The 27,200-nt window shown below is 50.4% G+C and overlaps 1 protein-coding gene across 14 annotated transcripts in view; it reads right to left on the bottom strand.

Annotated features, from left to right (window-relative positions):
* The window catches only part of ZMYND8 (zinc finger MYND-type containing 8), a 131,986-nt gene that overhangs the window by 92,869 nt on the left and 11,917 nt on the right, over nt 1-27,200 (bottom strand). Inside the window, exon 1 of one of the 14 annotated variants that reach the window (XM_047770942.1) lies at nt 5,558-5,802. The exons of the other annotated variants lie outside the window; for them this stretch is intronic. Within the exon in view, the coding sequence (XP_047626898.1) occupies nt 5,558-5,564 (7 nt within the window). The 5' untranslated portion in view covers nt 5,565-5,802. Of the gene's footprint in view, nt 1-5,557; nt 5,803-27,200 lie in introns of those variants that run through there. 14 annotated transcript variants of the gene reach the window in all.

Genomic DNA, 27,200 nt, shown 5'->3' with positions numbered 1-27,200 from the left:
TTGGGCCAAGATTTTTTTTTTTTTTTTTTTTTTTGGTCTCTTTAGGGCTACGCCCATGGCATATGGTAAGTTTCCAGGCTAGGGGTCAAATGGGAGGTGTGGCTACTGGCCTACCCCACAGCCACAGCAATGCAGGATCCGAGCCATGTCTGTGACCTTCTCCACAGCTCACAGCAACACCAGACCCTTAACCCACTGATCAAGGCCAGGGATGGAACCCACAGGGATACGAGTTGGGTTTGTTACCGCAGAGCCACCAGAGAACCCCTGGGCCAAGATTTTCATTTTCCATGTTTTGCTTCATTTGTGGGTAGATTTTGAAAGAGGAGAGCACATGAACAAAATCAAGCCAGTGGAAAGTCAGGAACATGCTTGGGAAGAAACAAATACAGCTGACCCCTGAACACCACAAGGGAGAGGGCTTCAACACCGCCCCGCACCCCCAGGGTCAAAAATCCTCATTCTCCTATCTCTGCCTCCAAAACAAAGGAACTCATAAATGACTCACCGATGGGGAGGAAGCTGAAACTGTCTGGACAGAATCGGGATTCAAACCCCAGTTTTTGAGATTCCACATGTTGCGATCCATAATCGAACAGAAACTTTTCCCCCTCTCAAAGATGGGTAAATGAAAATACAACGAGGTATCTCCCCTGAAAAAATCCACATTCACGGAGACGGGACAGTTCAAATTCATGTTTTTCAAGGGTCAACTGCAGTGTTTCGATCTTTCCGGAGCACTGTCAGATTTTGGAAGGGACAACTCTTCCCTTCCACTCCGTACCCACCCCACCACCCGCTGCCGTGGGTGCTCCCACTGTGACAACCAGAAGCACCCACATCCTTCCCACCCCTCCCAGGAGTGGTACGAGCCTCCAGAGGCATCGCAGAGCTGGGGCCTGGTTCCGGTGGGTGAATTCCAGAGCCCAGCCCACACGGCGTCAACCTGTGGAGCCAGAAAGGGCCCCAGGTCCTCCCTGGACAGTCTGAGATCTCCTAGGATGACGACGATGACGACGGTTCCCACACCGGCAGAAGCAGCACCCTCGACGCACTGGGCTAGAAAAGCATGTTCTCAGGCTCCAGAATCAGAATCAGAAGCTGGAGCAGGGCCCAGCGGTCTGGGGTTTAACCAGCCTCTGGAGGATTCGGGTGCACTCTAGTTTGAGATGCTCCAGGGTGTGTGTTGCGGGGATGGATGGAGTCTGGGTTCCCCAGCTGAGATCCTGCCCATTGCCTCTCCTTCGTCCCCACTCCCTGTAGGGTGGGTTCAGGACCATGGAAACAGAAGCCAAGTAAGGAATCAAGGAGAAAGGAAAATAGCTAAACAGATGACCCCGGGGACTCTCCCTACTTCTCAAGGCCTCAGGGACACATCTGTGAGATGGGAGGAGAGGTGGAAAGAGGGACCAGACCAGTTCTTACCGGCAGTCAATAAAAGTACTGCAGGGAAAAAAAAAAAAAAAGGAGTTCCCGTCGTGGCGCAGTGGTTAACGAATCCGACTGGGAACCATGAGGTTGCGGGTTTGGTCCCTGGCCTTGCTCAGTGGGTTAATGATCCGGCGTTGCCGTGAGCTGTGGTGTAGGTCGCAGACACGGCTCGGATCCTGCGTTGCTGTGGCTCTGGCGTAGGCTGGCAGCTACAGCTCCAATTCGACCCCTAGCCTGGGAACCTCCATAGGCCGCGGGAGCGGCCCAAGAAATAGCAAAAAGACCAAAAAAAAAATTCTGCAGGGCCCCCACCCCCACCCCGGATCCACGTGCCACGGTTCTATACGTGATGTAACTTCCTAGGAAGAGGGGCCAGAGCCCATTTCACCTCCTCAAAGGTGACATCACTGCTAAAGATTAAAAAACTACAGAAGATCAATAAGTCCACAAACAGCAAATGCTGGAGAGGGTGTGGAGAAAAGGGAACCCTCCCGCCCTGTTAGTGGGAATGTAAACTAGTACAACCACTATGGAAAACAGTACGGAGGTACGTTAGAAAACTCTGTGTAGAACTACCATATGACCCAGCAATCCCACTCTTGCGCCTATATCCGGACAAAACTTGCCTTGAAAAAGACACAGGCACCCGTATGTTCACTGCAGCACCAAACACAATAGCCAGGACATGGAAACAACCTAAATGTCCACTGACGGATGAATGGATTAAGAAGATGTGGTACAGATACACAATGGAATACTACTCAGCCATTAAAAAAAGAACAAAAGAATGCCATTTTCAGTAACACGGAAGGAACTAGAGACTCTCATACTAAGTGAAGTCAGTCAGAAAGAGAAAGACAAATACCATATGATATCACTTATATCTGGAATCTAATATACAGCACAAATGAACCTTTCCACAGAAAAGATACTCATAGACTTGGAGAATAGACTTGTGGTTGCCAAGGGGGATGGGGAGGAAGTGGGATGGACGGGGAATTTGGGGTTAACTGACAAAACACTACAAAACAGCTATAATGGAAAAACATAAAAATCATTAAAATAATAATAAATAAACACTGAAACAGGAAAAAAAAATTTTAAACTACAGAAGATCGAATCTTTTAACTTTGAAATGCCTTAATTCCATGGGAAAGAGGGAGGAACAGAATCCCTGGAAATAAATATACTCCTGAGCCCTTGAGAGGTGCACAAAGCTTTGCCCAAGGCCACCAGGAAACAAAGGGAAGCAGGGCCTCAGTCGGTGAGCGGAGGGGTCTAACCCAAGGGTGCCCACACCTAACAGCATCCCCACCTGCGAGTCTGAGCCAAACATAAAAACCCCAATTCCATTCCCCGTTACAGACACACCGACTCCCTCCAGAGTTAATGAGAGATCAGTGGCTGTATCCAAGGGGTAGAAATTTAATAGATTCCAAACAACAGACACAATTTTCAACAGCAGAGGCTTTCACTGAAGACTCTTGGGGAGAAAAATTGAGAAATGCCGGCTGGATTCAGTGTCCTTCAGAGACAGGGATTCTGGCTTCACAACCTACCGACGCCAGTGGAGGCGAGGCCTCTGCTGGTGACAGAATGGTGGCTGGGAACCGTGCTGTCGTCATGGTAATAAAGCTGCCTTAAGGACCTTTTCCAAAAAGCTGAGTCAAAGGGTTTCTTTTTTCCCCCCTTCTTTAATGATCTGATTCTGACAGGGACATGTTTCTAAATGCATTTCAAGTATCACTTTGGAATAAGGACAAACAGCCATGTAAGACCGGGCCGCTAGGGAAATGGTTCACCCTTGATCCCAGAGACTTTCCTGGGAGGTAGCAGGACTTGAGATTCTACCGGGCTGGCCGCCAGCAGCCCTACTGCCCTTCAAAGATAAGTCTGGTGCTGAAGGAGTTAACATGGGCGAGGGGACAGAGTAGCCTAGAAGAAAAGGACAGAGCAGTGACTCAGGCGCACAGCGTGGCATGGAGCAGGAGCATGGAGCAGGAAGCAGCAAATCTTCCCCTCCCATGACTTTTCACTGAATCTCAACATGGCAAGGTCTACTGGGAATTAGGATCCGAGCACGTGACGACATCTGCCCTGAACCTGTTGTGAACAGACCAGAAATAATCCTGCTGCGCCCTCCCTAGATGGCCCCTGACTTAAGGGATGCCAGCCTCCAAGATAACCGAGCCTCTTAGCTTTCCTGAGCCCTGGGTGTTAACAGCTGAGATGCTCTTTTATTGCATATAATGCACCAGACCCTGTTGGAAATGCCTTTCGGGTCCGTCCTTCTAAATCACCTGCCCAAAATCACACAAGGGCCCGGGTGGGCTTGGGAGCCAGGCCGCCACCTGGGGCCTCACACGGGGAGAGGCGGGTCTCAGTTCTGCAGCCAGAAGACTGCCTGGCTCGGGGTCTCTGTGTGAAGGGCACACGCTCATACTGCTGGTTTCCTTTCTCCACTGCAGATGGTGCGGTGTGGGGGCTGGGGAGCGCCAACGTGACAGTGGATGTCACATGCTGATGACACACACTGTTCTCCCAAAGGCGGTTCCCAGAAGCACGCTCACCTCCCCACCTTCGCCAGGGGCAGCAGGGCCTGGCCTACACCACAAAACAGACTGGGGGAGGGAAGGCTCCGCAGCCATGCCCCCTCCCTGAAAAGCCCTTCCCAATGTCCAGCCAGGCCCAGCCAGGCACCCCAGCCCCCACCCACATCCGGCGCCTGAGTCACCACACTTGCCACTCCTCAGTCTAGGAAATGACACACCAAATACAGGGAATTGTCTCCTCCGGAGAGGGACCAGGCCCCAGCCAAAGGCCAGGCCCTCCCCCTGGAGGACAGGCCCTGCGGTGTCTTTCCATGGATGTAAATTTCCTCAATGCTATCAACGGTGGGATGGCTGGGGGCTGAATAAAAAGCGAGTAACGGGCAACAGGCTGGCACCAGCATCAGAAGCGGGGTGACCAAGCGGTGGCTGGCCAAAGGCAGACCAGTCTCAGGCAAACCCGGACAAGCTGGTCACCCTAAACAGAAGTCAGGCTCGGGGGCCAATGATACAGGTGGGGTGCAGTGCGGCCTTAAGAAAGCTACTTAACCCTTCTGGGCCTCTGCTCTTCCTTCCGACGGATGGAGATCCTGGTACTGCATGGAGTTAGCCACAGATTAAAGGAGTTAATTCATGTGCTGCTCTGAGGGTGAGGCCTGGCAGAGAGTAAGCAGTCCATAAACAGTAGCTGTTTTTTATTTAAACCCACACACATTCCTCCTCCTCGTCTTTTTTCTCCTCCTCCTCCTCCACCATCGCTCTCCAAAAACAGGGCTGATTTCCCCCAGGAGCAGGTTAAATCCATGCTCAGTTATGGAAACACCAGTCTATATAAGACAGAGCTGGGAACCGGCCCAGGAGCCGGTTCCTGCATGTCCATCACGCTGTGCAAAGTCCAGCTTTCCTCCTGTAACGGCGAAGGCAGGGTCAGGCGTGGAGGCCCGGGCTGGCTAAGCCGTGAGTTCAGGCACTTGCCAGCCCTCTCCAAAGCCTCAGTGTGACCACACGCTGCTCTCAGGGCAGGAGCAAATCACAGCCACCCTCATTTCAAAGCGTTTCCCAAAGACACAGAGCAGGTACCTAAACAGAACTCCCTCCCCAGGAATCTTAGAGCCCTCCCCAGCCAGTAATTACATCATCATGAAACAAAAGCCCACAATCTCCTCCAGGCCCAGAGGAGAAAGGAGAAAAATCAGGAAGCAAAGGATGGGGTGGGGAAGGGGCAGGATTCTTCGTGTCCAAGGAGCCAGGAGGAGCCAGGAAGAACATGTGAGCGGCCAAAACGCTCAGGAGGCCAGTTTGCTCACACAGATCTCTCCTGGAGCCACAGAATCTGGATGCCAAGGCCACAGCCTGGGCCGCTGGAGCCACTGGGGCCTCCCGGAAAGGCTACACGCGCCTACGCTGGGCTTCTAAGAGGTCTCCCGCGTGTGTCTGTGACCTCCCAGATCAGGAAAAGGGCTGGAATGGAGAAGGGGCCGTTCCCCACTTGGGGGAAATGTCACTGGACCAGGGAGCCGGGGACCTCAGAGACCCAGTGAGCGCGGGGGCAGGTGACCCTGGGAAGGGGCGCTTACCTGCCATTGAGAAAGCTCTGCGGTTCTGAGGGCCCAGCCTCTCGGTTCAAGGGAACAGAGGCTCACACACGACACACATTCCTGCTTCCGGCTCCTCGGCGGCCTCTCCCAGGGGGAGGGGGAAGCAGCAGAGAGGACAGGCTTGGAGGCACCACTTACCGGGCCGGCCCGGGGCTCCTCGCACCGGGTCGCCCAGCGGGGCAAGGACACCCTCACCTCCCTGCAGTGCCATCGTGTTCCCGGGCTTTCGGCTCTAATTTATCACCTCGACAGACAGCAGCCTGGCTAAGCTGCAAACCTTCAGTGCAAGCACCAAAGAGCCATTTATTTCGCTGATGTGAATAAACACAACAAATTGCAGTGGGTTCTGCTTGCCTGAGTGAGAAGATCAGAAGGGAATTGGGGGGTGGCGGGGGGAAGTTGGGTGGCTTGCATCTTGAAGGTGTTTTTAAATAATTGTTTCCAATTATCTTTAGTTCTCATGCGCTTCTCCTAGAAATGAGAAAACCATCTTCCCACTGGACACAAACTCAGTCTCCCTCTCCCCATCCCTCCTCTCGAGTTCCCTCTCTCTCACTCTCTCAATAATGCAGAAGTGGTGATTAATGGGCACATTCATATGTAAAAGATGAACTTCCAAACTCTCAGGGCAAGACAGAAATTGCTTCCATCTAGGGCTGATTTACAAATGAATTCACTGTTTCGCCATCAACGTCCAGAGGCCAAGGCAACCACACAGCCCCTTCTCCCCACCCCTTAGCTGAGATGAAGCCTTCTGGAAAAAGAAACATTTCAACAAGAATTTCCTGGTTCCAGAACGCCAAGCTCCTTCGGTCTTTACAAAGACGGGGAGGCAGGGCCCAACTCTCTACAAGAAAAACCCACGCACCCCGCCCACCCGCTCAGCAGGCCAGGCCCGGAGGCTGAGTCCGACGTGTGGACACATTTGAGGCCCTCAAACTCCGCCAAATCACCACAAAGAAACCGTGGAGTGCCCAGTTGCCTTTGGCCTTTACAGTTAGCCGGCGGAAGGGAGAGCATGCCGGAGAAAAGGAGTTGGTTCTGGTGGCTGAAACCCGTGTATACACTATTTGTCTAGGCTGCAAGGAAGGACTCAGCCCAGGTTCTGCGAAGCTCAAGTGCTGGTGGGTGGCTTTGGAACTGCAATGGGGAACCGCAGCATCAGAAGGCCAGTTCCCAAGTAGAAAGGCTGCCAGCAGCAGCTGAAGCAGCAAAGGGGGCTGAGGGAAGAAAGGGAGAGGAGAGGCTGCCGGGAAGGGGATGGCCAAGGAAGAGGTGCCCCCCCCCACCCCCGCTGGTAACCAGGCAACACTTCCGACATGCCCTGGGTGCAGGCCTGGCCTCTCTAAAAGCCACCTTAGTGCAGACCAAGAAAATTCTCAGGGAAGACACCACGGAAGAAGAGACAGGCCCTCCCTCTGCAGTCACCTCCCTGCCTGTTTGGAGGAAGCAGAGATTTTAGGCGCAGACTGTCATTCAAATTACACTGGTCAAAAAGATGCTGAGGGGTTCCCGTTGTGGCTCAGCAAGTTAAAAATCCGACTAATATCTATGAGGATACAGGTTCAATCCCTGGCCTTGCTCAGTGGGCTAAGGATCCAGTGTTGCCATGAGCTGTGGTGTGGGTCACAGACAAGGCTCAGATCTGGCGTTGCTGTGGCTGTGGTGTAGGCTGGCTGCAGCTCCAATTGGACCCCTAGCCTGGGAGCCTCCATATGCTGCAGGTGCAGCCATAAAAAGACACATAAAAGGATGCTTAACATCACCTGGATATTGCCCCCCCCCCAGGCTTAACAATGCATAGAAGACAGATTAGCAGAGCCAATGCAATGTCCCTTACGGAAGGCAAAGATGGGAAGAAACTTCAACGTCATCCACAGGGGACTGAGACGCAGCCAAAAAATGAAATAAAGAAGGAATCACGTCTTCAAGTACGGGCATGGGGCAAAATCCAAGCAACATAAGGCCAGAAACAGAACCTGGGTAAAAAATAGAAGCTGCGTGGGCTCTGGTTTGCAAAGGCCTAGAGGGACACCCAGGAAATCGTAAACACCGAACTTCTCTTTGAATTCCTTCTGACCACATTCACCTATTCAACGATTTAAAGTATTTTTAGGGTGTCCCCTGGTGGTCCAGTGGTTAGGACTCGCTCAGCTCTTTCACTGCTACGACCCTGGTTCAATCTCTAGTCTGGGAGCTGAGATCCCACATCAAGTTGCTGCATACAGTGGCCAAAAAATAAAATAAGACAAAACAAGGACATATTAAAATGAATTCCATTTGCCATTAAAAGGGGGAGGGGGGGAGTTCCCATCATGGTGCAGTGGTTAACTAATCCAACTAGGAGCCATGAGGTTGCAGGTTCCATCCCTGGCCTTGCTCAGTGGGTTAAGGATACGGCGTTGCCATGAGCTGTGGTGTAGGCTGCAGACTCGGCTCGGATCTGGCATGGCTGTGGCTGTGGCGTAGGCCAGTGGCTACAGCTCTGATTGGACCCCTAGCCTGGGAGCCTCCATATGCCACAGGAAGCGGCCCTAGAAAAGACCAAAAAAAGGGGGGGAGGGGTGGATGATAACAAGATCCATGGTGAACTCTTACTCAAGCCATGGACCACGTCTGCATCCTCAGCACCCAGCACAGAGGAGGAATTCAAAATATCCCCCTGGCATTAATCAAGTGCCAATTTTAAGGGGCTCGGGTGTCTAGAACAGTGAGAAACAGGGGTTTCTCAACCCCTCCCCCTCAGAGCACACGTGGCAATGTCTGGAGACATTTTTGGTTGCCACAACGAGGCAAAGAGCAGGGTGACTACTGGCATCTAGGGACGCTGCTAAACACCCTGGACAGCCCCCACCAGAGAATGCTCGGGCCCAGAAAATGTCAATAGCACCTGATGCTGAGACACCCTGGTGTAAAGACACTTCCAGTGAGCTGCCAGGCAGGTCCAACCTTGTGTAAATACACCACCCACGGAGGCATCTGCAGCCATTAAGAAGGAAAATGATGCCTTATGTTTCACCTGGCGGCCCTGACTTTGGATTTCAAAGAAAACAATAGGACCAGTCAGTCAACAAAGAGTCACTGAGCAACTTCTAGACATCTGAGCTGCCCGGGGAAGCTACCCAGGGAAGGGCCCTGCCCCCAGGGGAGGACAGCCAGAAGCAAGTAACAGTAATAACGGTTACCTTTTGTTGACCACTTGTCACCTATGAGACACTGTTCTAAACACCCATGTCCACTGACTTGCTCCTCGCCACAGTTCCAGGAGGGAGGGCCAGAGTCGCCTCATTTTTGTGATGAGGAAACTGAGGCCCAGAGCAAAACAGGCCCACGAAGAAGTGGCTGGTAAATTTGAGATGAATAGAGTATGATCGATCTAGAAGCATAAGGTAAGAAACTGATTACAGAGCAGCTCTCTTGTGGCACAACAGGTTAAGGATCTGGCATTGTCACTGCAGCGGCCCAGGTCACTGCTGTGGTACGGGTTCGATCCCCAGCCCAGGAACTTCTACATGCCGTGGGTGCAGCAAAAGGAAGGGAGAGAGGGAGGAAGGAATCTGATCACAGATGGATAAAAAGCTGAACAGGAGAAACACCAGGAATATGTGAATACACACTGGGGAGAGGGTGCAGCCAGGAAAGTATTTCTCCAATTTCCTTCTCAAATTGGCCTCATGAAATTCACAGCTACTATTTATTAAGAAGCTACTTTACAAACCTTCCCAAGAATCCCGTGAGGTAAGGATGCTATTTCTGTACCCATCTCATAGGTGAGGCTCAGAGAGGCCAAATCACTGGTGGGCTTAAGGCACGCTGGGGACCATATCACAGCAGGGTCCCACTCCAAAGTCCTCCAGATCACCTTCGCTGAGGTGTCGAGTGCCACCTTGTAATTCTCCATCACTAAGGGCATGTTTCCTGCTGGCCAGTGTCAACACAACACTGTAGTTCAGTGTGTAGGCTCCCGGCCACTGGGCTCTGGGGCCGCAGCACTAGGTCTGAATCCAAGCCCTGTCACCTGCCTGCTGTGTGTCCTTTGGCAAGTGACTTAGCCTCTCTGTGCCTTAGTCAATTCAGCTGTAACTGTTAGAATCTTCCTTAAAGGGCTGTTAGGAACAAAAGAGGCAAGGCATCCACAGTGAAGAGCATGCCAACGCACCACCAGTTAGTACTGGTAGGTAATTCCCCTGCGGCGGAAGGAGGCGCCAAGGCAGAAGAAAGACATTAACCCAGAAATCCCAAACCCGTTGCCCCAAATCCTTTTGTATCTCCATCTGGATTGGCAACACACTAGCTCTTCTGAGCTGGAAACTTTTCAAGGGGGAGGGGGAAAGATTTGGAACGGCTGGGAGTTTGGGGTCAGTAGATGCAGACTACTACACTTAGAACGGATGGGCAATGAAGCCCTGCTGTAGAGCACAGGGAACCAAATGCAATCACTTGTGCTAGAGCACGATGGAAGATAATATGAGAAAATGAATGTGTATATATGTGTGTATGTGTATATATGATGTATGACTAGGCCACTGCTGTACAGCAGAAATTGATAGGACACTGTAAATCACCTTTAATTTTTAAAAATAACTTTTAATGAAATTAAACGTTTAAAAAAAACTTACAAACTTTCACAATGAGTTCTCCGGGGTTGGCACAAGTTCAACCAAGCCTGGCTCAAAATCCCCTCAGGGCTCAGGATTTCCTCCCAGATTAAAGCCGAAGCACTAGGTGGTGGCCCAGGGTCCCAGCCCCACCCTTCCTGATGGACCTTCTAGCCCAGGAAGCCTCTAATGCCCTCCCTACCCAAAGGAGGCTCTGGAAGCCTGGGAGAGGGCTGGCCTCAGAGTCCTAGGAATGGGCAACATGTGTGAGGAAGGCTGAGGCTCTCGGGCTTAGGATGCAGGCACGTAGGACCTTGCGGTGGCTGGCACAGAGCAAGCGCCCTGCACCGAGCCATGCCTCCCCAGCCCACCCTCACTTCCGCCTGTTCCTGCTCAGTCCACACTTCAGAGTTGCCACCCTGATCCAGGCTGAGGACTATGCCCGTGGACTTGCCCGTGTTAGCCGTCTTCCTCAAACCTAAATAGAAGAAGCAGTCCCTTGCTCACTACAGCTAGCCAGCATCTTATCAGGCGCTCCCAGGCCCCCGGGATCTGGCCCTGCCCATCTTTTCTCCTCTTTTCACTCAACCCTTAAACCACAACAGCCTCGAACAAGCCAAGCCCATTTGTACTCTCCCATCTAGAATGTTCTAAGCCCAATCTTCCCACACTTGGCAACTTCACCTACTGGCTTAAATGTCACCCTCCCAGAGAAGCCTCCCCTGCCGGCCTCAGACTCCAGCCCCCTTACTGTATCATTCCGAAGTACGTTTCTCTTTTTCCCTTCATTGCAGTCATCTCTGGCTGAACAATGTCCAAACTTACTGTCTTTTGTTTTTTTTAACTCGTTTGCTTACAGTGTCTTCTCCAGAATGTGAGCTTGATCTCTATTTTGTTTGTCTTTTTTTTTTTTTTTTGCTATAGTCCAGAGCCTGACGCACAGTCGGGCTCAAAGGCACCCCCAAAACACACCTCTGACCAGTTAAATGAGCAACAGGAGAGGGTTACAAAGCCGTGGGGTGGGAGTTCCCATCATGGCTCAGGGGTTAACGAATCTGACTAGGAACCATGAGGTTGCAGGTTCGATCCCTGGCCTCGCTCAGTGGGTTAAGGATCCGACGTTGCCATGGGCTGTGGTATGGGTCGAAGACGCAGCTCGGATCCTGCATTGCTGTGGCTCTGACATAGGCCGGTGGCTACAGCTCCAAATAGACCCCTAGCCTGGGAACCTCCACACGCCGAGGGTGCAGCCCAAAGAAATGGCAAAAAGACAACAATAACAAAAAAGCCGTGGGGTGCGCCAGCCACCGGACTCACTGGAAACTCCAGTTTTTCTTCCCAGGTCTAAGAATTCCTCCTGGCAAACCAAGGCGGCCAGAAGGTTGTGAAGTCGACAGGGAAGATTACAGCGAAGGGAGCCCGGCCATTTCAGGGTCTGAGAGAAACTAGAGGAGGAAGTTCCCTTTTCACCAGTACTCAGCCGTCCTCATTTCTGGCCTAAAGAGCCCATTTTCCCAAAGCAGGGGCTTAAGTGATTCTATCCTGTACGCAATTACTGAGAAACCAAAGCGGGGAAACTCTTGGGAGGTTTTCTCAGGCCACTCACTCATTTCCTAACTCTCTTCCTGGGGAGACGTATTGTTTCAGAATTATTTAGTGTTAAAAAAGGGGGAATGACTTTCTCCAGGGAAAACACACTCCCCACTGGGAGACTCCCACTGGGATGACAATTTCACCAAATTTTTTAGTCTAGATTCTGTGCCCTTTTTCTTATCCGACCCTCTTTTTTTTGGCGGGGGGGGGGGGTGTCTTTTTAGGGGCAGATGGAGGTTCCCCGGCTAGGGGTCACATCAGAGCTGTAACCCCTGGTCTACGCCACAGCCATACCCACTCAGGATCTGCGACCTACACAGCTCACAGCAAGACAGGATCCTTAACCCACTGAGAGGGGCCAGGGATTGAACCTGCAGCCTCATGGTTCCTAGTCGGATTCGTTAACCACTGCGCTACAAAGGGAACTCCAGACCCCCTTTTTAAGTCTGACTGAAGTAGAGCCGATTTACAAGGCTGTGATCCTTTCCGCCGTACAAAGTGATTCAGCTGTACGTGTACATACATCGGGGTTTTCATATTCTTTTTCCATATAGATTATTACAAAATACTGACAGAGTTGGTGGGGTTCCCTGTCCTATACAGCAGCCCCCCCGCCCACGGCCAGTCATTCTATACACCGCAGTGTGCAAATGCCATTCCCAAACCCCCAGTCTATCCCTCCCCCACCTGTCCCCTTTGGTAAGCGCAAAGTTTGTCTTCAAAGTCTATGCCTCTGTGTCTACTCTGCAAATAAGCTCATTTGTACCCTTTTTTATTCCACCTATAAGTGATATCATACGATGTCTGTCTTTCTCTGTTATCAGACCCTTTTCAGTCTGAGGATCTCAACGCCTCCCTTAATCCTCCTCTAGATTCTCCAGTGTAGCCCCTGCAGGTGGACAAGGGGCCCATCACGCAGGCACTTGATGCAGGTGGAAGCAGCAACAAGGGCTCGGCCTCAAAAAGGGAAAGTAAAAAATTACCTATCGAGTTTAATCTTCCTTCCATCCCACTCAACAGCCAGAGTCAAGAGAAATTAAACCAGCCCTTTCCCGTGTCCATCTCTGCTCCTTCGGGCTTCTAGGAGGGACACCCCTCACCAGGCTTGAGGGGAGTCTGGACTTAAAGATAGCTGTCAAACTCTCACCAACGCCTAGTGCATCTGGTCCCAACCCAGGAAAGAGCAGCCTGGCTTCAAACACGGTACCCACATTCCTGTGTGGGGATGGGGAGTCCCCAGAGGCTGGTGAAGGAGGTGAAGGACAAAACCAGGTCAGCCTTATTAGGAAGAGGGGCCGAGTGACAGCTGATGAGATGAACCAGTGATCTAGAAGGAAAGCAAACGCCAGGAAACCAGCTGGGGAACCTGACAGCCGTGGCCTGGGCGGGAGGTGGAGCCCAGAAGGACCCCAGACGAAACCCAGTCCACCCACAGCGGAGTGATTTCTTGTAAAATTTAAGTTAGTTGTCAATACTTTAAAACAGGGAGAGACTGCATTTAGAAATCCAGGTTGCTAGCTTCTCTTAGGGGAAAGAAAAAAAAAACAAAAAAAATCAAGATCTAGCCACACAAGGTCCCCGTTTCCACATGGTACGTCCTCCAGGCTGCCGCCCCCACCCTAGGAGGGAACATGAAATTCCCCATTAGCCAAGGTTTCCATCCTTCTTAACTGTCAAGATAATTAAACGTAACCTTGAAAATCCCTTCAAGGCAGAGGAAAGCAGAGAAGGGATGGTTTGAACAGTCAAGTCCCACATCACTGAAGCCCAACATGCTATCTGTCTGTTTCTATTTTTCCAAGAGGGAGGAAAAGCATAGATGAAAAATATCAAACTGTTAACAGAAATGACCTGGCAGAGGATTTTTAGCTTTTTCTTTGTACACTTTGGTGTGTCGCAAGAACATGCACTGATTTTATCATCTGGGGGGAAAAATCCAATAAACCATTTTCCCTTAATTAGCCTGTATTTCTTGAAAGAGATTTTTTTTTTCTCCCCAAAAAAGAATCTATTGAGCAGCTACTATAAAAATCCCTAACCCCGTGCTAAAGAGGTAATAAGAGAGACCGGCCTCCTTCTCAGTTCAGGTGAGGAAACACCCAGCGAGACGCATTCAACACGAGAGCATCTCGAAGGCTGGGGACAAGCTGGCTCAGCAGGTTCTGGGTTGTTTCCCCTGAGAGTGCACCACGGCGCTACAGGGCCTGGCAGAAAGGCAGTTCAGGGGGGCCAGGAAAAGAAATGGTAACTTGGCGGACCCAGGCCCCCCTCTTTCAGAGCCTTCATTTATACCTCCTACAATGGGGTCCTTTAGCTTCCAAAGTCAAAAAAGCCCTCTGGAAAGCTCCTTACATTGCCATAAAAATACCATAATCTGACTAGCATCCATGAGGACGCGGGTTCGATTCCTGGCCTTGCTCAGAGGGTTAAGCATCTGGCGTCGCAGTGAGCTGTGGTGTAGACTACAGATGTGGCTCAGATCTAGCATTGCTGGGGCTGGGGCATAGGGCAGCAGCTACAGCTCTGATTGAACCCCTAGCCTGGGAATCTCCATATGCCGCATGTGCAGCCCTAAAAAGACAAAAAAAAAAAAGGTAACTTGGGTAGGTGGGAAGACGGCCGTGTTCTCTCTTTGTAGAACTTTTCAGGGCCAGAAGGATCTGCTTTGGTAAAACTTAAGATGCCAATACAGTAGTTACTTTTTTTTTTTTTTAGGGCAGCATGTGGAAATTCCCAGGCCAGGGGTTGAATTTGAGCTATAGTCTGTGGCCTACACCACAGCCACAGCAATACCAGATCCAAGCCACACCTGCAATCTACACCACAGCTCACGGCAACACCAGATCCTTAATTCACTGAGCAAGGCCAGGAATCAAACCTGTGTCCTCATAGATGCTAGTCAGATTCGTTTCTGCTGAGCAACAGGAATCCCGACAGTAATTACTCTTTATGCATGTTCTATGCTGTGCCAATCCATGGCTAGGTGTTTTTACCCACAGTATCCAGAACAATATATTAATGTATGAAAGCTGTAGAGCAGTACCATCCAGCAGAACTTTTTTTTTTCCCCAAATCCAAGCCATAGCAGCGACCCAAGCCACAGCAGTGACAATGCCAGATCTTTAACCCTCTGAGCCACCAAGGAACTCCAACAGAACTTTCTATGTGATGGCAACATTCTCTATCTGTGCCAGTATCTGTGCAGCCTCTGGCCATATGTGGCTACTAGGCACTTGAAATGGGCCAGTGCAAATGAGGAAGGAATTTTCTTTTATTTTAATTTACATAAATTTAAACAGCCTCATAGAGCTAGTGGCTACCTTACCAGACAAGCATAGCCGTAGATGCTTAATATACAGCAGACAAGGGAGGAAGTCCAGCAGACAAGCAGAATCCCCCACCCACCCCTACTGGAGGGATTTGGGAGCAGCCTTCAAGGCATTAATGATTTCATGCCAGAAACATATACGTGGACTTGCCTCCTTCGGCCTAGCTTGGAAAGGCTCGAACCTTTAGGATGCGGAAGAATGTGTGATCAGAGCTGATTCCCGTACGTCCATGGCCATGTAAGGGGCTTTCCAGAGGGCTTTTTTGACTTTGAAAGCTAAAGGACCCCCGCATAAATGAAGGCTCTGAAAGAGGGGGGGCCTGGGTCCCCAAGGCAGAGGAGGATGCAGGGAGAAGGCAGGTCCTCGGGAAGAGCAGCCTGGGAGGATAGACAAGGGTGACTCAGTGAGGAGCGGGAGGGAACAAGGCGCATCGCAGGACCAGCATCCCAGCCTGGCAGCCTGAACAGGAAGGGCAAGTTCTACAGAGACATTGACCAGAGCCCGGGAAGGAGGCACGGAGCAGGGCCTTGAGTCTCTGCTCAGGACTGTGGTCCCCTTCTGGAATCACGGGCAACCTAAAGCCAGCGAGCAGGACAGTCAGACTTGTGTCTGGGAAAGGGCCCATTAGAAGTGGTCTTAATACTCCGGCAAAGAAAGAAATCACAGGGAAGGGGGCCACTGCAAAGAGTCCTGCATCCCTGGGGGAAAAGAAGACAGACAGGCCACCAACAGTTTCAAAGGGAGTGGACATTTGAGTGTGGCTAATTATCTCCAGGCCTGGATTATGCTGGAAACAAAGCCATCCGCTCTAGCTGAAAGACTGCTTTTACTCCTTCTCCAGGAGGAAAGTTCTATCCATCCGATGGACAAAGTCAAGTCATTATTCACTCTTTCATTCAAAAGATGTATTTCTTATGCACCAACCAGAACAGGTGCAGTGGCAGGAAAATGGGCACGGGGCCGTAAGATGCACAAAAACAAAAGGCAGGAGGCCCGCCCCCACACCTGGAGCCTTAGAATCCAAGGGGGTGGGAGGTTAGGAGTGAAAAGAGAGGGGAGGACCTTCCAGGCCAAAGACGGCTCTTTTGAGGATCTTGGGAAAACCAGTGGCCAGAGTAGAAAGGGGAAAATGGCAGCAGGAGGCTGGAAAAGTGGGCTAGGCCAGCACGTGAGGACTTTAGGATTTTGATCTACATCCTAAAACCAAGAACCAAGCCCTTAAGAGTTGAAAGTAAGAGGTGACAGCTGGAAGAGACGTTCCTTTTAGAAAGACTGGGAGGGTGGGGCACATGGAAATGGGAGGCCAGCTAGAAGACTACTGGAGTTCATCGGCAATAATCTGAAGAGAGATATTTAGGCTATATTACTGTAAGGAAATGACACCGAAAGGGCAAAAGGACAGAAGACTCAAGGATGAGTCCCACATCCCAAGCCTAGCCAAATGGCAGAGTCCTGGCTTAGTCACAAAGGTGGAGGATAAGCAGGTGTTTTGTTGGAGCGGGGGGGGGGGGGGGGGGGGGGGGGGGGGGGTGGAGCAGTAGGGAAGGTTAACATGTGAAGTCGATTTTGGACGTGTTGGATTTGAGACACCCGTGAACAACAGACAGGATGCTCAGGGAGGCAGCTGGCCCTCTCTGCATCATGACTCAGGAGAAACCTAAGTTGGAAATATTGTGAGTCATAAAGCTACTGATGTGGGCAAGATCATCCAGGAACCTATCAGGAAAGATGAGGACAGAGCCACGCTTTCAGCAACTCCAACATTTAATAGTGGCGAGAAGAGACGGAGCCAGGGAAATAGGAGGAAAAGCACAGGAAGAGACAGTTTCCAGGAGAGGAATGATCAGCAACGCCTGATGCCTCTACTAGATCAAGACACACGAGCACCAGCAACAACCAGTGGAAAAAGCAACACAGCGTCCACAGCAGGTCCAGGGGTACCCGGTTCACATGGAGGGACTGGGTGGCCACCACCACGGAGCTGGCAGGACAAAGCAGCAGGTGAGAAAACCAAGACTCAAGGACACACACTTCTCATGAGAAGTTTGGCTTTGGGAGTTCCCGTCATGGTGCAGTGGTTAACGAATCCGACTAGGAACCATGAGGTTGCGGGTTTGATCCCTGCCCTTGCTCAGTGGGTTAAGGATCTGGCGTTGCCGTAAGCTGTGGTGTAGGTTGCAGACGTGGCTGGGATCCCGTGTTGCTGTGGCTCTGGTGTAGGCTGGCAGCTACAGCTCCGATTCGACCCCTAGCCTGGGAACCTCCATATGCTGCGGGAGCGGCCCAGAAAATGGCAAAAAAAAAAAAAAAAAAGACACACACACACACACACACACACACACACACACAAAGAAGTTTGGCTTTGAAGAGGCCAGAACTAGGAGAATTACTGAGAGGAAAGAAGCAGGGTCAAGAGAGAAAATGTAGAAGAGACATGAGTACGTTCCAAAGCCTGTGTGTCCCCCTAAAGGCGTTCCCGTGTGACCCCCAACTCCACTCCCAGGTCTATTCCCAAGACAGCTGAAAACATACATCCACACAGAAACTCGTTCCTGAACGTTCGCAGCACCGTTCTTCAGGAGAGCCGGGAAGGCGGAGCACCCCCAGAGTCTGGCAATGGACAAAAGGAGAGACCAAAGTGTGACCAAAGAACAAGGCCCTGGAACACTATTCAGCCCCAAAAAGGAATCCGCAACGGACACGGGCAACGACATGGATGAGCCTTGAACACTTCTTAGAAGTCAGACATGAAAGCTCCCATACTGTCTGATTCCATTTCTAGGAACTGTTCAAAATAAGCCCATCCAGAGAGGGGAACGTAAGTGAGGGCTTGTCCCTTGTCCGGGGCCGGGGTCAAGAAGAGGGTTTGCTAATGGGTCCAGGTTTCTTACTGGGGGCCTGAAAATGTTCTCCAAGTGACTGTGGTGATAAGTGCACAAGACTGCGACTCTATTAAAAACCAAACTGTTCGCTTTGAAACGCTGGCGCTCTGGGTTCCAGGAAAGCTGGAGGCAGGTGGAGGGAACGTGGTGGGGGATGGGCGGGGGGGGGCGGGGGGAGGGGGGAGGACGGGAAGACTCCACTCACCCCCACTCTGGGATGTGAGCTTGCTAAACCTGCTCCCCCTCAAGTCAATAGCAAAGGATCCTCCCCATCAGTGGGGCAAAAGGAAGTACCTACTCTTTGAAACTTTGAGGCCAAAAAAAAAAAAAAGAAGCATCAGGATCTCTAAAAGGCCTCAGGCCTAGCACACTGACTCTGCAGGCACCTGGAGAAGCAACAAGAAGACATGGTTCTTTTTAAACTACGGCTGAACGGAAACGGTCCATTTGCGATCACAGTCTTCGGGAATGAGAGGAGTCACATCAACACAGAACATGGGTCAGGCTTCGAAAATGGGGCCAAGGCAAGGTTTTCCACAAGTGACCCACCCAGAGGAACTGCAAGGACGACGCCAAATTCCATGAACAGATGCTCAGTGGATGCTATGCTGGCCAAGAGAAGGTAGAAGACTTCTCATTTGGAAAGCTGTTATCCGACATCCTCAGAGTTCCGGGATATTTTAGACCTTGTTGGGAGAGGAACAATCTGCTAGTTATCTAACTCTCAAATAAATTCCTTCCACTGCACAGGACGTGGATGGCACTTCTTGGGCTGTAGGAAATGCAGAAGAGCCAAAATACAGTTAAAAATACTGATGCTCATTTTTTAAAAGAAAAATTCTCAGCACTTCAGCATCGCACTGTGATTTAAGAGTGTTTACAGTTATATTTTCTTAAAGAGTTTCCTTGGGGGGAAAAAAAAAATGACAGAAGGGCTCCATCTCGGAGCTGTCTCATAAACAATCCCTTTGTGAAACAGTCCTAATTTACACACAACAGTGAGAACGAGGATCCTGTACTAATTAAGGTCTGGGGCTGGTTAGCAAATTGCTGTAATTGTATATTCTCCAGCATCCTATCCTGGAAAATATATTCATACCCAGGCAAATCTCGGCAAGAATGATACTGTTCAAGATTTGAATATGTCGGGCTTCCGCTGCCTCTGTGCCTGGTTTCCAAGTGGCTCGCGCCCTTATGTGGGTGACATTACACAGACATTTTTAAAAATGGTTTCAGCTTTGGCAGCCTGGCATCCGCACACCACCGTCATTGCCACAAAATGCACACATAGCAGGATCAAGATGCAAGCAGCCCAAACAGGGGAGCCTTTGTGTGGAGACGTGAACTACCAGCGTCCATCATTTTTCAGACGTCGGGTCCCTGGCCTTGGAAGGGCTTGTTCTGCCTCATGCAATCATGTGGCCAAAATCCCACCATGAACTGTGCCGTGACTCACCTCACACAGAGAATGCAAACCCACAACCCTCCACCACTCAAGACCCAGAGATGCGTTTCGCTGGGTTCAGGCACAATCTTTCACAAACTGGGCTGCCTGGATCCTGTTTCTAAATCAGGTATTTTTATGGGAGAATCTCAGCGGGCAACACCAAGTGAGCCAAATTCCTTCTGATCCCCCCCCTTCAGGAGGGACACTCTCCTGCTCACCAAAGGCCTCAGGTACATTCACTGGTCCACCTGCTGGCCCCGAGGAGACAGCTCACCTAGGATCCTTGGGGTAGAGCTCATGACTAAGTCCGAACGTTCAAAGTCAAAGATAAAACCTGACCCCAGGTCACCACTTCGCCACTTCGTTAATCCCTCTGAGCCACAGTTTCCTGAACCATACAATGGGAGTAACAACAAACCTGTCGCAGTATTATTATAAGTAGTTTGCAGATAATACATTGTACCTATTAAGTACTCAGAAAACAGCTGCGAGGCAAACACCCCTGCCATCTAGACAGTGCTTCTGAGTTTTGCTTGAGCATCTTTCAGCAGATCGTCACCCTCAGACACAAACGTCAGTCTGACATCTTGAAAGCTCGAAAGCTTTGTCGCCCAAGAACTAAAATGCTCTGGTAAATGCCAAGGCTGGCTTCACGGCAAAGACCAGCTTGAGAATTACTCAGTTATTAACTAAGTGAGTACACGCTGGGGGAAGAAGGTGTACCAACTAAAATTTAGTTTGAGTACCGAGAAGGTCGTATAACCTAGACGCAGGAACAGAATTAAATAATTCTGAGTCAGAGTTCCCTAGTGGCCTAGCAGTTAATGACTCTACATTGTCACCGCTGTGGCTCAAGTTCACTCCCTGGCCTGGGAACTTCCACACGCTGCAGGTGTGGCCTAAATAAGAAAATTAAAATGGGGGGGAAATTTTTTTTTTTTTTGCTTTTAGGGCCATACGTGCAGCATATGGAGGTCCCAGGCTAGGGGTCGAAGCAGAGCTGCAGCTGCTGGCCTACACCACAGCCACAGCAAGGCCAGATCTGAGCCACGTCTGTGACCTACACCACAGCTCACGGCAACACCGCATCCTTAACCCTGATCAGTCATTATCAGGTGGGGACCGAAGCACTAAATTTCCCAAACCGCAAGAAAAGCAGGCTAGAGGCATAATAAGTATTGTGTTCACGGAGCCCATAGCATCCCAAGGTACACTTTCAGATAATCAAGACTAAAAGAGAGAGAAGGCTGCACCCCAGCCTTTGCAAGCATCACCTGTGGACCAGGCTGACTTCAGCTCTCAGAATCCCTGCAACCCAGTATCATTAACTCCAGGCCTCTGCGAACTCAATTTTCTCACCTAACGGGAGAGGCTCCATCACATAGATTCTCCAGACACAGAAGCAGCCAGGTTATGGCCATCTCATGACCCTGGAAGACAGAAGCTCAGCTCCACACAAAGAAAGCCATCCAGGCAGACCCCGGGGAGAGAGAAAGGGCTCCCTCAAAACTAGGAGCCCCCTTCCGCTCACGATTCCCCACCAGAACAGGGGTTCCAAGGGCCCTGAGAAAAGCAGGCCAAAGGGCTACAGACTGGCTTCCTTCAAATAACTCAGGTTAGAATGCCTATTCCGGAGTTCCCGTCATGGCGCAGTGGTTAATGAATCCGACTAGGAACCGTGAGGTTGCGGGTTCGGTCCCTGCCCTTGCTCAGTGGGTTAACGATCCGGCGTTGCCTTGAGCTGTGGTGTAGGTTGCAGACGCGGCTCGGATCCTGTGTTGCTGTGGCTCTGGCGTAGGCCGGTGGCTACAGCTCCGACTGGACCCCTAGCCTGGGAACCTCCATATGCCGCGGGAGCAGCCCAAGAAATAGCAAAAAGACAAAAAAATAAATTAATTAATTAATTTTTTAAAAAAAAAAAAAGAATGCCTATTCCAAGCCTGCCCACTGGGTTGCCCCACAGAACTCTTTTTTTTTTAATTTAAATTTTTTTTTTTTTTAGTCTTTTTAGGGCAGCACCTGTGGCATATGGAAGTTCCCAGGCTAGGGGCTGCATCAGAGCTACAGCTGCCAGCCTACACCACAGCCACAGCAATTCGGGATCCAAGCCACATCTGCGACCTACACCACAGCTCACGGCAATGCCAGATCCTTAACCCACTGAACGAGGCCAGGCATCAAACCTGCGTCCTCATGGATGCCAGTCGGATTCGTTTCTGCTGAGCCAGGATGGGAACTCCTGAAATTTAACTTTTTATTGATTTATAATATTAGTTTCAAGAGTACAGCATAGTGATTCAGTATTTTGTAGAGTGTACTCCATTAAGTTATTACAAAATAATGATAATTCCCTATGCTGTACAATACATCCTGTTGCTTATCTGTTTTATCCATAGTAGCGTGTACTTCTGTATTTCTGAACTCCATACCCCTACCTTGCCCCTCTCCGCCTCCCTCTGATAACGACTAGTTTGTTTTCTACATCTGTGAGTCTGTTTCTGTTCTGATACGCCTTTATTTTTCAGAATCCACGTAAGTAACAGCATACAGCATTTATCTTTAGCTTATCACACTAAGCCTAATATTCTCTAGGCTCATCCATGCCGCTGCAAATGACAGAAATTCATTTTTTCTTCTGTCCTTTTTACGGCCACACCTGCGGCATATGGAAGTTCCCAGGCTAGGGGTTGAAACAGAACTGCAGCTAGCTGCAGAGTCACAGCAACTCCAGATCCAAGCCACATCTACAACCTACACCGCAGTTTGCAGCAACACTGGACCGATCCTTAATCCAGTGAGCAAGGCCAGGGATCAAACCTGCATCCTCACAGACACTATGTCGAGTTCTTAACCCACTGAGCCACAATAGGAACTCCCTCATGGTCTTTCATAGCTAAGTAACATCCCATTGTGTGTGTATATACATACATACATACATATTATTACTGCACTATATTATACTTTCTTGTTTTTGTTGTCTCTTAGGGCCACACTGGCGACAAATGGAGGTTCCCAGGCTAGGAGTCCAATCAGAGCTGTAGCCACCGGCCTACTGCCAGAGCCACAGCAACACGGGGTCTGAGCTGCATCTTTGACCTACACCACACCTCACAGCAATGCCAGATCCTCAACCCACTGAGCGAGGCCAGGGATTGAACCTGCGTCCTCGTGGATGCTAACTGGGTTCGTTAACCACTGAGCCACGATGGTAACTCCTATATTGTAATATCATATATACTATCTTCTTTATCTCTTCGTCTTTTTTGGGGTGGGGGGGAACAGGCCTGGGGCATGTGGAAGTTCCCGGGCCAGGGAACAAACCCATACCACAGCAAGTACCCAGGGCACAGCAGTGACCACACCATATCCTTAACCCACTGAGCCATAAGAGAACTCCCTTTATCCCTTTGTCTTGATGGACACTTGAGTTGTTTCTGTATCTTAGCTACCATAAACAGTGCTGCTATGAACACTGGGGTGCATGTGTCTTTTTTTGTCTTTTCAGGGCTGAACCTGAGGCATATGAAAGTTCCCAGGCTGGGGGTCAAATTGGAGCTGCGGCTGCTGGCCTAGGCCACAGCCACAGCAACATGGCATCGGAGCCATGTCTGTGTGATCTACAACACAGCTCATGGCAACACCAGATCCCTGACCCACTGAGCAAAGCCAGGGATCACACCCAAAACCTCATGGATACTAGTCGGATTCGTTTCCGCTGCCCCGCGATGGGCACTCTGCTCGGGTCTTTTCGAGTTACTTTTCTTTCTTTCCCAGGAGTGGAAGTGCTGGATCATCGAGAGTTCTCTTTGCAGCTTTGGAGAAGAACCTGCATACTGTTTTCCACAGTGGCTGCACCAATTGATCCTTCCTCCAACAGGGCACAGGGCTTCCTTTTCTCCTCATCCCTGCCAACGCTCCGTATCTGGAGACTTCTGACAGGTGTGAGGAGCTATCTCACCGTTGTTGTGATTTCCACTTCTCTGATGACGAGCAGTGTTGAGCACCTCTCCGCGTGCCTGTCAGCCATCTATATGTCTTCTCCGGGACAATGTCTATTCGGGTTTTCGGCCCATTTTTTTGATTGAGGTTTTTTGGGGTTTTTGGTTTTTTTTTTTTTTTTGATATTGAGTTGCAAAAGCTATTGATGTATTTTGGATTATACAGGTCTTCCATAACTACCTCCATGCCCTCTTCCTAGAGACAGTAAGCAGAGAAAGGAGCACAACGTGGAGGGTGCCACCCGACAGGCTTATCAATGCAAACTCACGCCTTCTCACTTGACCTAATCATGGCTGGCATCACCGGGCACTCACCATGTCGCAGGCGCCGTCCGGAAGGCTCCATACATGTGAATAAATTTAAAACTCCAGCATGACCCTCTATTTTTATCACCCCCATGTATAAGGGGGAACTAAGTGACAAAGAATAACCCAGCTAGTTGGAGGGCAGCCAGAAGGCAAACCCAGCGTGTCTGACTCTGCAAGGCAGGTGTTTTTTAAACCCCCTGCCACCCTGCATCTCAAGTGGAGAGAAGAGGTGGACCATGGTGGCCGAAGGCCTGGAAAGAGAAGCAGCCTACGCTCTGGCAGACAAGACCATCGACAAGCAAATAAATAAGAAATACAAGGTCGGAGACAAGAACTATGAAAAAAATTGAGAGAGATTTTGAAGAGCCCTCTAGAACGCCCCAAACGTTCGATTATCTTGTGGCCATGGTCCCACAAGTATATACATGTGTGAAAGTTCACCAAGCTGAACACTGAGGATAAGATTTGAAATGCATCAGAAAATGATAAACGAATGGCAGATGGCAGGAGCCACTTTCTCGCTGTGGGAGGGGGAAATCACAGATAAACAAGGGGCGAAGGCTGGGCTGATCCACATGGCAATGGATCAGAACTGGAGACAAGGGCACGAACTCAACTTAACAGATACAAACAGAAATACTTACAGATGTGAGTACATATGTGGGTCACTATACATATATGTGTCCTTGCTCTGTCAGCTAAGAGGACAGAGAAGCAAAGACACCTCAGTAGCAATGAGCACACCCAGCACCCAGACCTTGGTTTCTAAGGCCAGTCTCCAAGAACAACCAGGGACCTTGGGGAAATGGCTAATTCCAGGGCTGTGGCAGAAAGTACACAAAATAAGCCTAAAGCATCTTGCAGTGGCAAAAAGTAAGAAAGCGTTCAATCAATCAGGAGGTCTCGTCGTGCGCAGCAGAAACAAATCCGACTAGGAACCAAGAGGTTGCAGGTTCGATCCCTGGCCTCGCTCAGTGGGTTGAGGATCCATCGTTGCCGTGAGCTGTAGTGTAGGTCGCAGACAAGGCTCGGATCTGGCGTGGCTGTGGCTCTGACGTAGGTCAGCAGCTACAGCTCCAATTGGACCCTAGCCTGAGAACCTCCAAATGCTGTGGGTGTGGCCCTAATAAGACAAAAGACAAAAAAAAAAGCGTTCAATCAATCAATCAATCCCACAATGATGTCAAAGGGACACCAGAACCAAATGAAAGTGCTCTCAGTGGCCACAATTAGAACAACTTGAACGACAAAATAAAAAAGCAGTACTGAACTGTAACTCAAAGTATAAAAGAGCTGAGGAGTTCCCTGGTGGCTCAGTGGGTTAAGGATCCAGTGTTGTCAATGCTGTGGCTCTCACAGCTATGGTACGGGGTTTTTTGGTTTGTTGTTATTGTTTTTCTTTTAAGGGTCACACATGCAGCATATGGAAGTTCCCAGGCTAGGGGTCCAATTGGAGCTGCAGCCACCAGCTCTCACCATCACCACAGTATGCAGGATCCGAGCCGCATCTGCGACCTACACCACAGCTCACAGCAATGCCAGATCCTTAACCCACCGAGCCAGGCCAGGGATCGAACCCACATCCGCATGGATACTACTCAGGTTCGTTAGCACTGAGCCATAATGGGAGCGTTTACGGTGAGGGTTTGATCCCTGGCCCATGAACTTCTGTATGCTGAGGGCACAGCCAAAATATATATCAAAAACAGTGGGGGGTGGGGGGATGTGCTTGGGTTGTGGGATGGAAATCCTATGAAATTGGATTGTGATGATCACTATACAACTACAAATGTGATAAATTCATTGAGTAATAAAAATAAAGTACTTAAAAACTTAAAAATTAAAAACAAAAACAAAAATTGAGTCCATGCTAACATAAATAAATGGCTGAACAGGGCTGTGGGATGGAAATCCTGTGAAATCAGATTGTTAGGATCATTATACAACTACAGATGTGACAAATTCATTTGAGTACTAAAAAAATAGAAAATAAATAAATAAATAAGTGGCTGAACAAATAAATGGGAGAAACAAGACAAAGAGCCCTACAGAAGAACACGAATGATTCCCGTAGATACCCCGGGGAGGTGGAACGTCTCAGGAGGGGGAGCGCGGCCCGTCGCTGCGGAAGTGCGCACGGGGCAACGGGACTTCATTCCAAAGAGGAAGGGACGAGACCTGACAAACACTCCCTCAGCCAAGGGATCGAGGCCAACGTCACCAGTGACAAGAGCTGTTCGTGTACCCTCGACAGGGGATGAAAACGGCACTTTGCTCAGAGGTCTTCCTCCCCAGGACCCCGATTCCACTCTCCGCCAGTCCCATCATGAGAAACACACCAGACTAACCCCAGCTGAGGGTCATCCTACAAGAGACCTGGCCGGTTCTCTTCCAAATTATCGAAGTCATCAAAAACAAGGAAAGCCTAAGAAACTATCATAGACAAGAGGACCGTAAGGAGACGTGACAGCCAAATGTTAGGTGGGATCCTGGATGCGGCGGGTCCTGGGAACAGAAAAGGGATCCTTGTGGAAAAACCAAGGAAATCGGAACAAAACAAACTAGTTGGTGATAACACGCCAACACCGGTTCATTCATTCATGAGATGGACCCCGCCAACGCATGGCGCTGATAATGGGAAAAGCTGTGGTGGGGGGGTGGGTGTGTGTGTGTGTGCGTGCGTGTGTGTTGTACGTACCTGACAGGGGCCAGGAGGGGTGGGGTGATAGGGAACACTACTCCATCTGCACAACTTATCCGGGAATCTAAAACTGCTCTCAAATCAGGAGTTTATTTTTCAACACAGAACAGAAAATGATGGAAGGGCTCCTGCGGGCTGGGTGGCCACCAAAGGCCTCTCTGAGGAGCTGACGTCCGAGATGAAGCCGAGCGATGAGAAGCAGGCAGCAGGACCCAGAGCAGCGTGTTCCCAGCAAAGGGCCCCCAGGAGAGAACAGACAGGAGGGAGGCCGGGGGAGCTCGAGTGGGGCCAGGTGCACAGAACGTCACAAGGTAAACACAAGTCAAGGAAGCTGAACAGGTCAGGCCAGCAGGTAGGTCACAGTGACTTCAGCCTGGAGCCTGGGGTGCTGCTGGAAGGCCAGTGGAGGGACTCAGCGAGATGAGATAGATCCGATCTGTTTTTCCAAGGTCACCCGTCCCGTAGCAGGGAGGATGGGGGTGGGGCAGGTGAGACAGAAAGTCAAGGATGACCCCACAGAGGTCACAGCTCAGGCGGCCCAGACGCAGGATGAGGAGCTAGGAGCATCCAGGGCTCTGAGAGAAGGTGAGAAGCAGTGCTCACACTCAAGGGGAAGAGAAGGGGGGCCTCCTTACACCTGGCAGGGCCTGAGCCGACCAGGCCTCCTGCTGATGGTCCCCAGTTTTGACCCTTTGGTTGAAGGCCACAAGGCCTAGTGCTCAGGAAGGAAGCAGCTCCTTGGAGGCAGAGCCTGGGTTCTGCTCG

Source organism: Phacochoerus africanus, chromosome 3 (genome assembly GCF_016906955.1).
Source record: "Phacochoerus africanus isolate WHEZ1 chromosome 3, ROS_Pafr_v1, whole genome shotgun sequence".
Classification (NCBI taxonomy): Eukaryota; Metazoa; Chordata; class Mammalia; order Artiodactyla; family Suidae; genus Phacochoerus; species Phacochoerus africanus.
This window is presented reverse-complemented; position numbering and strand designations above follow the sequence as displayed.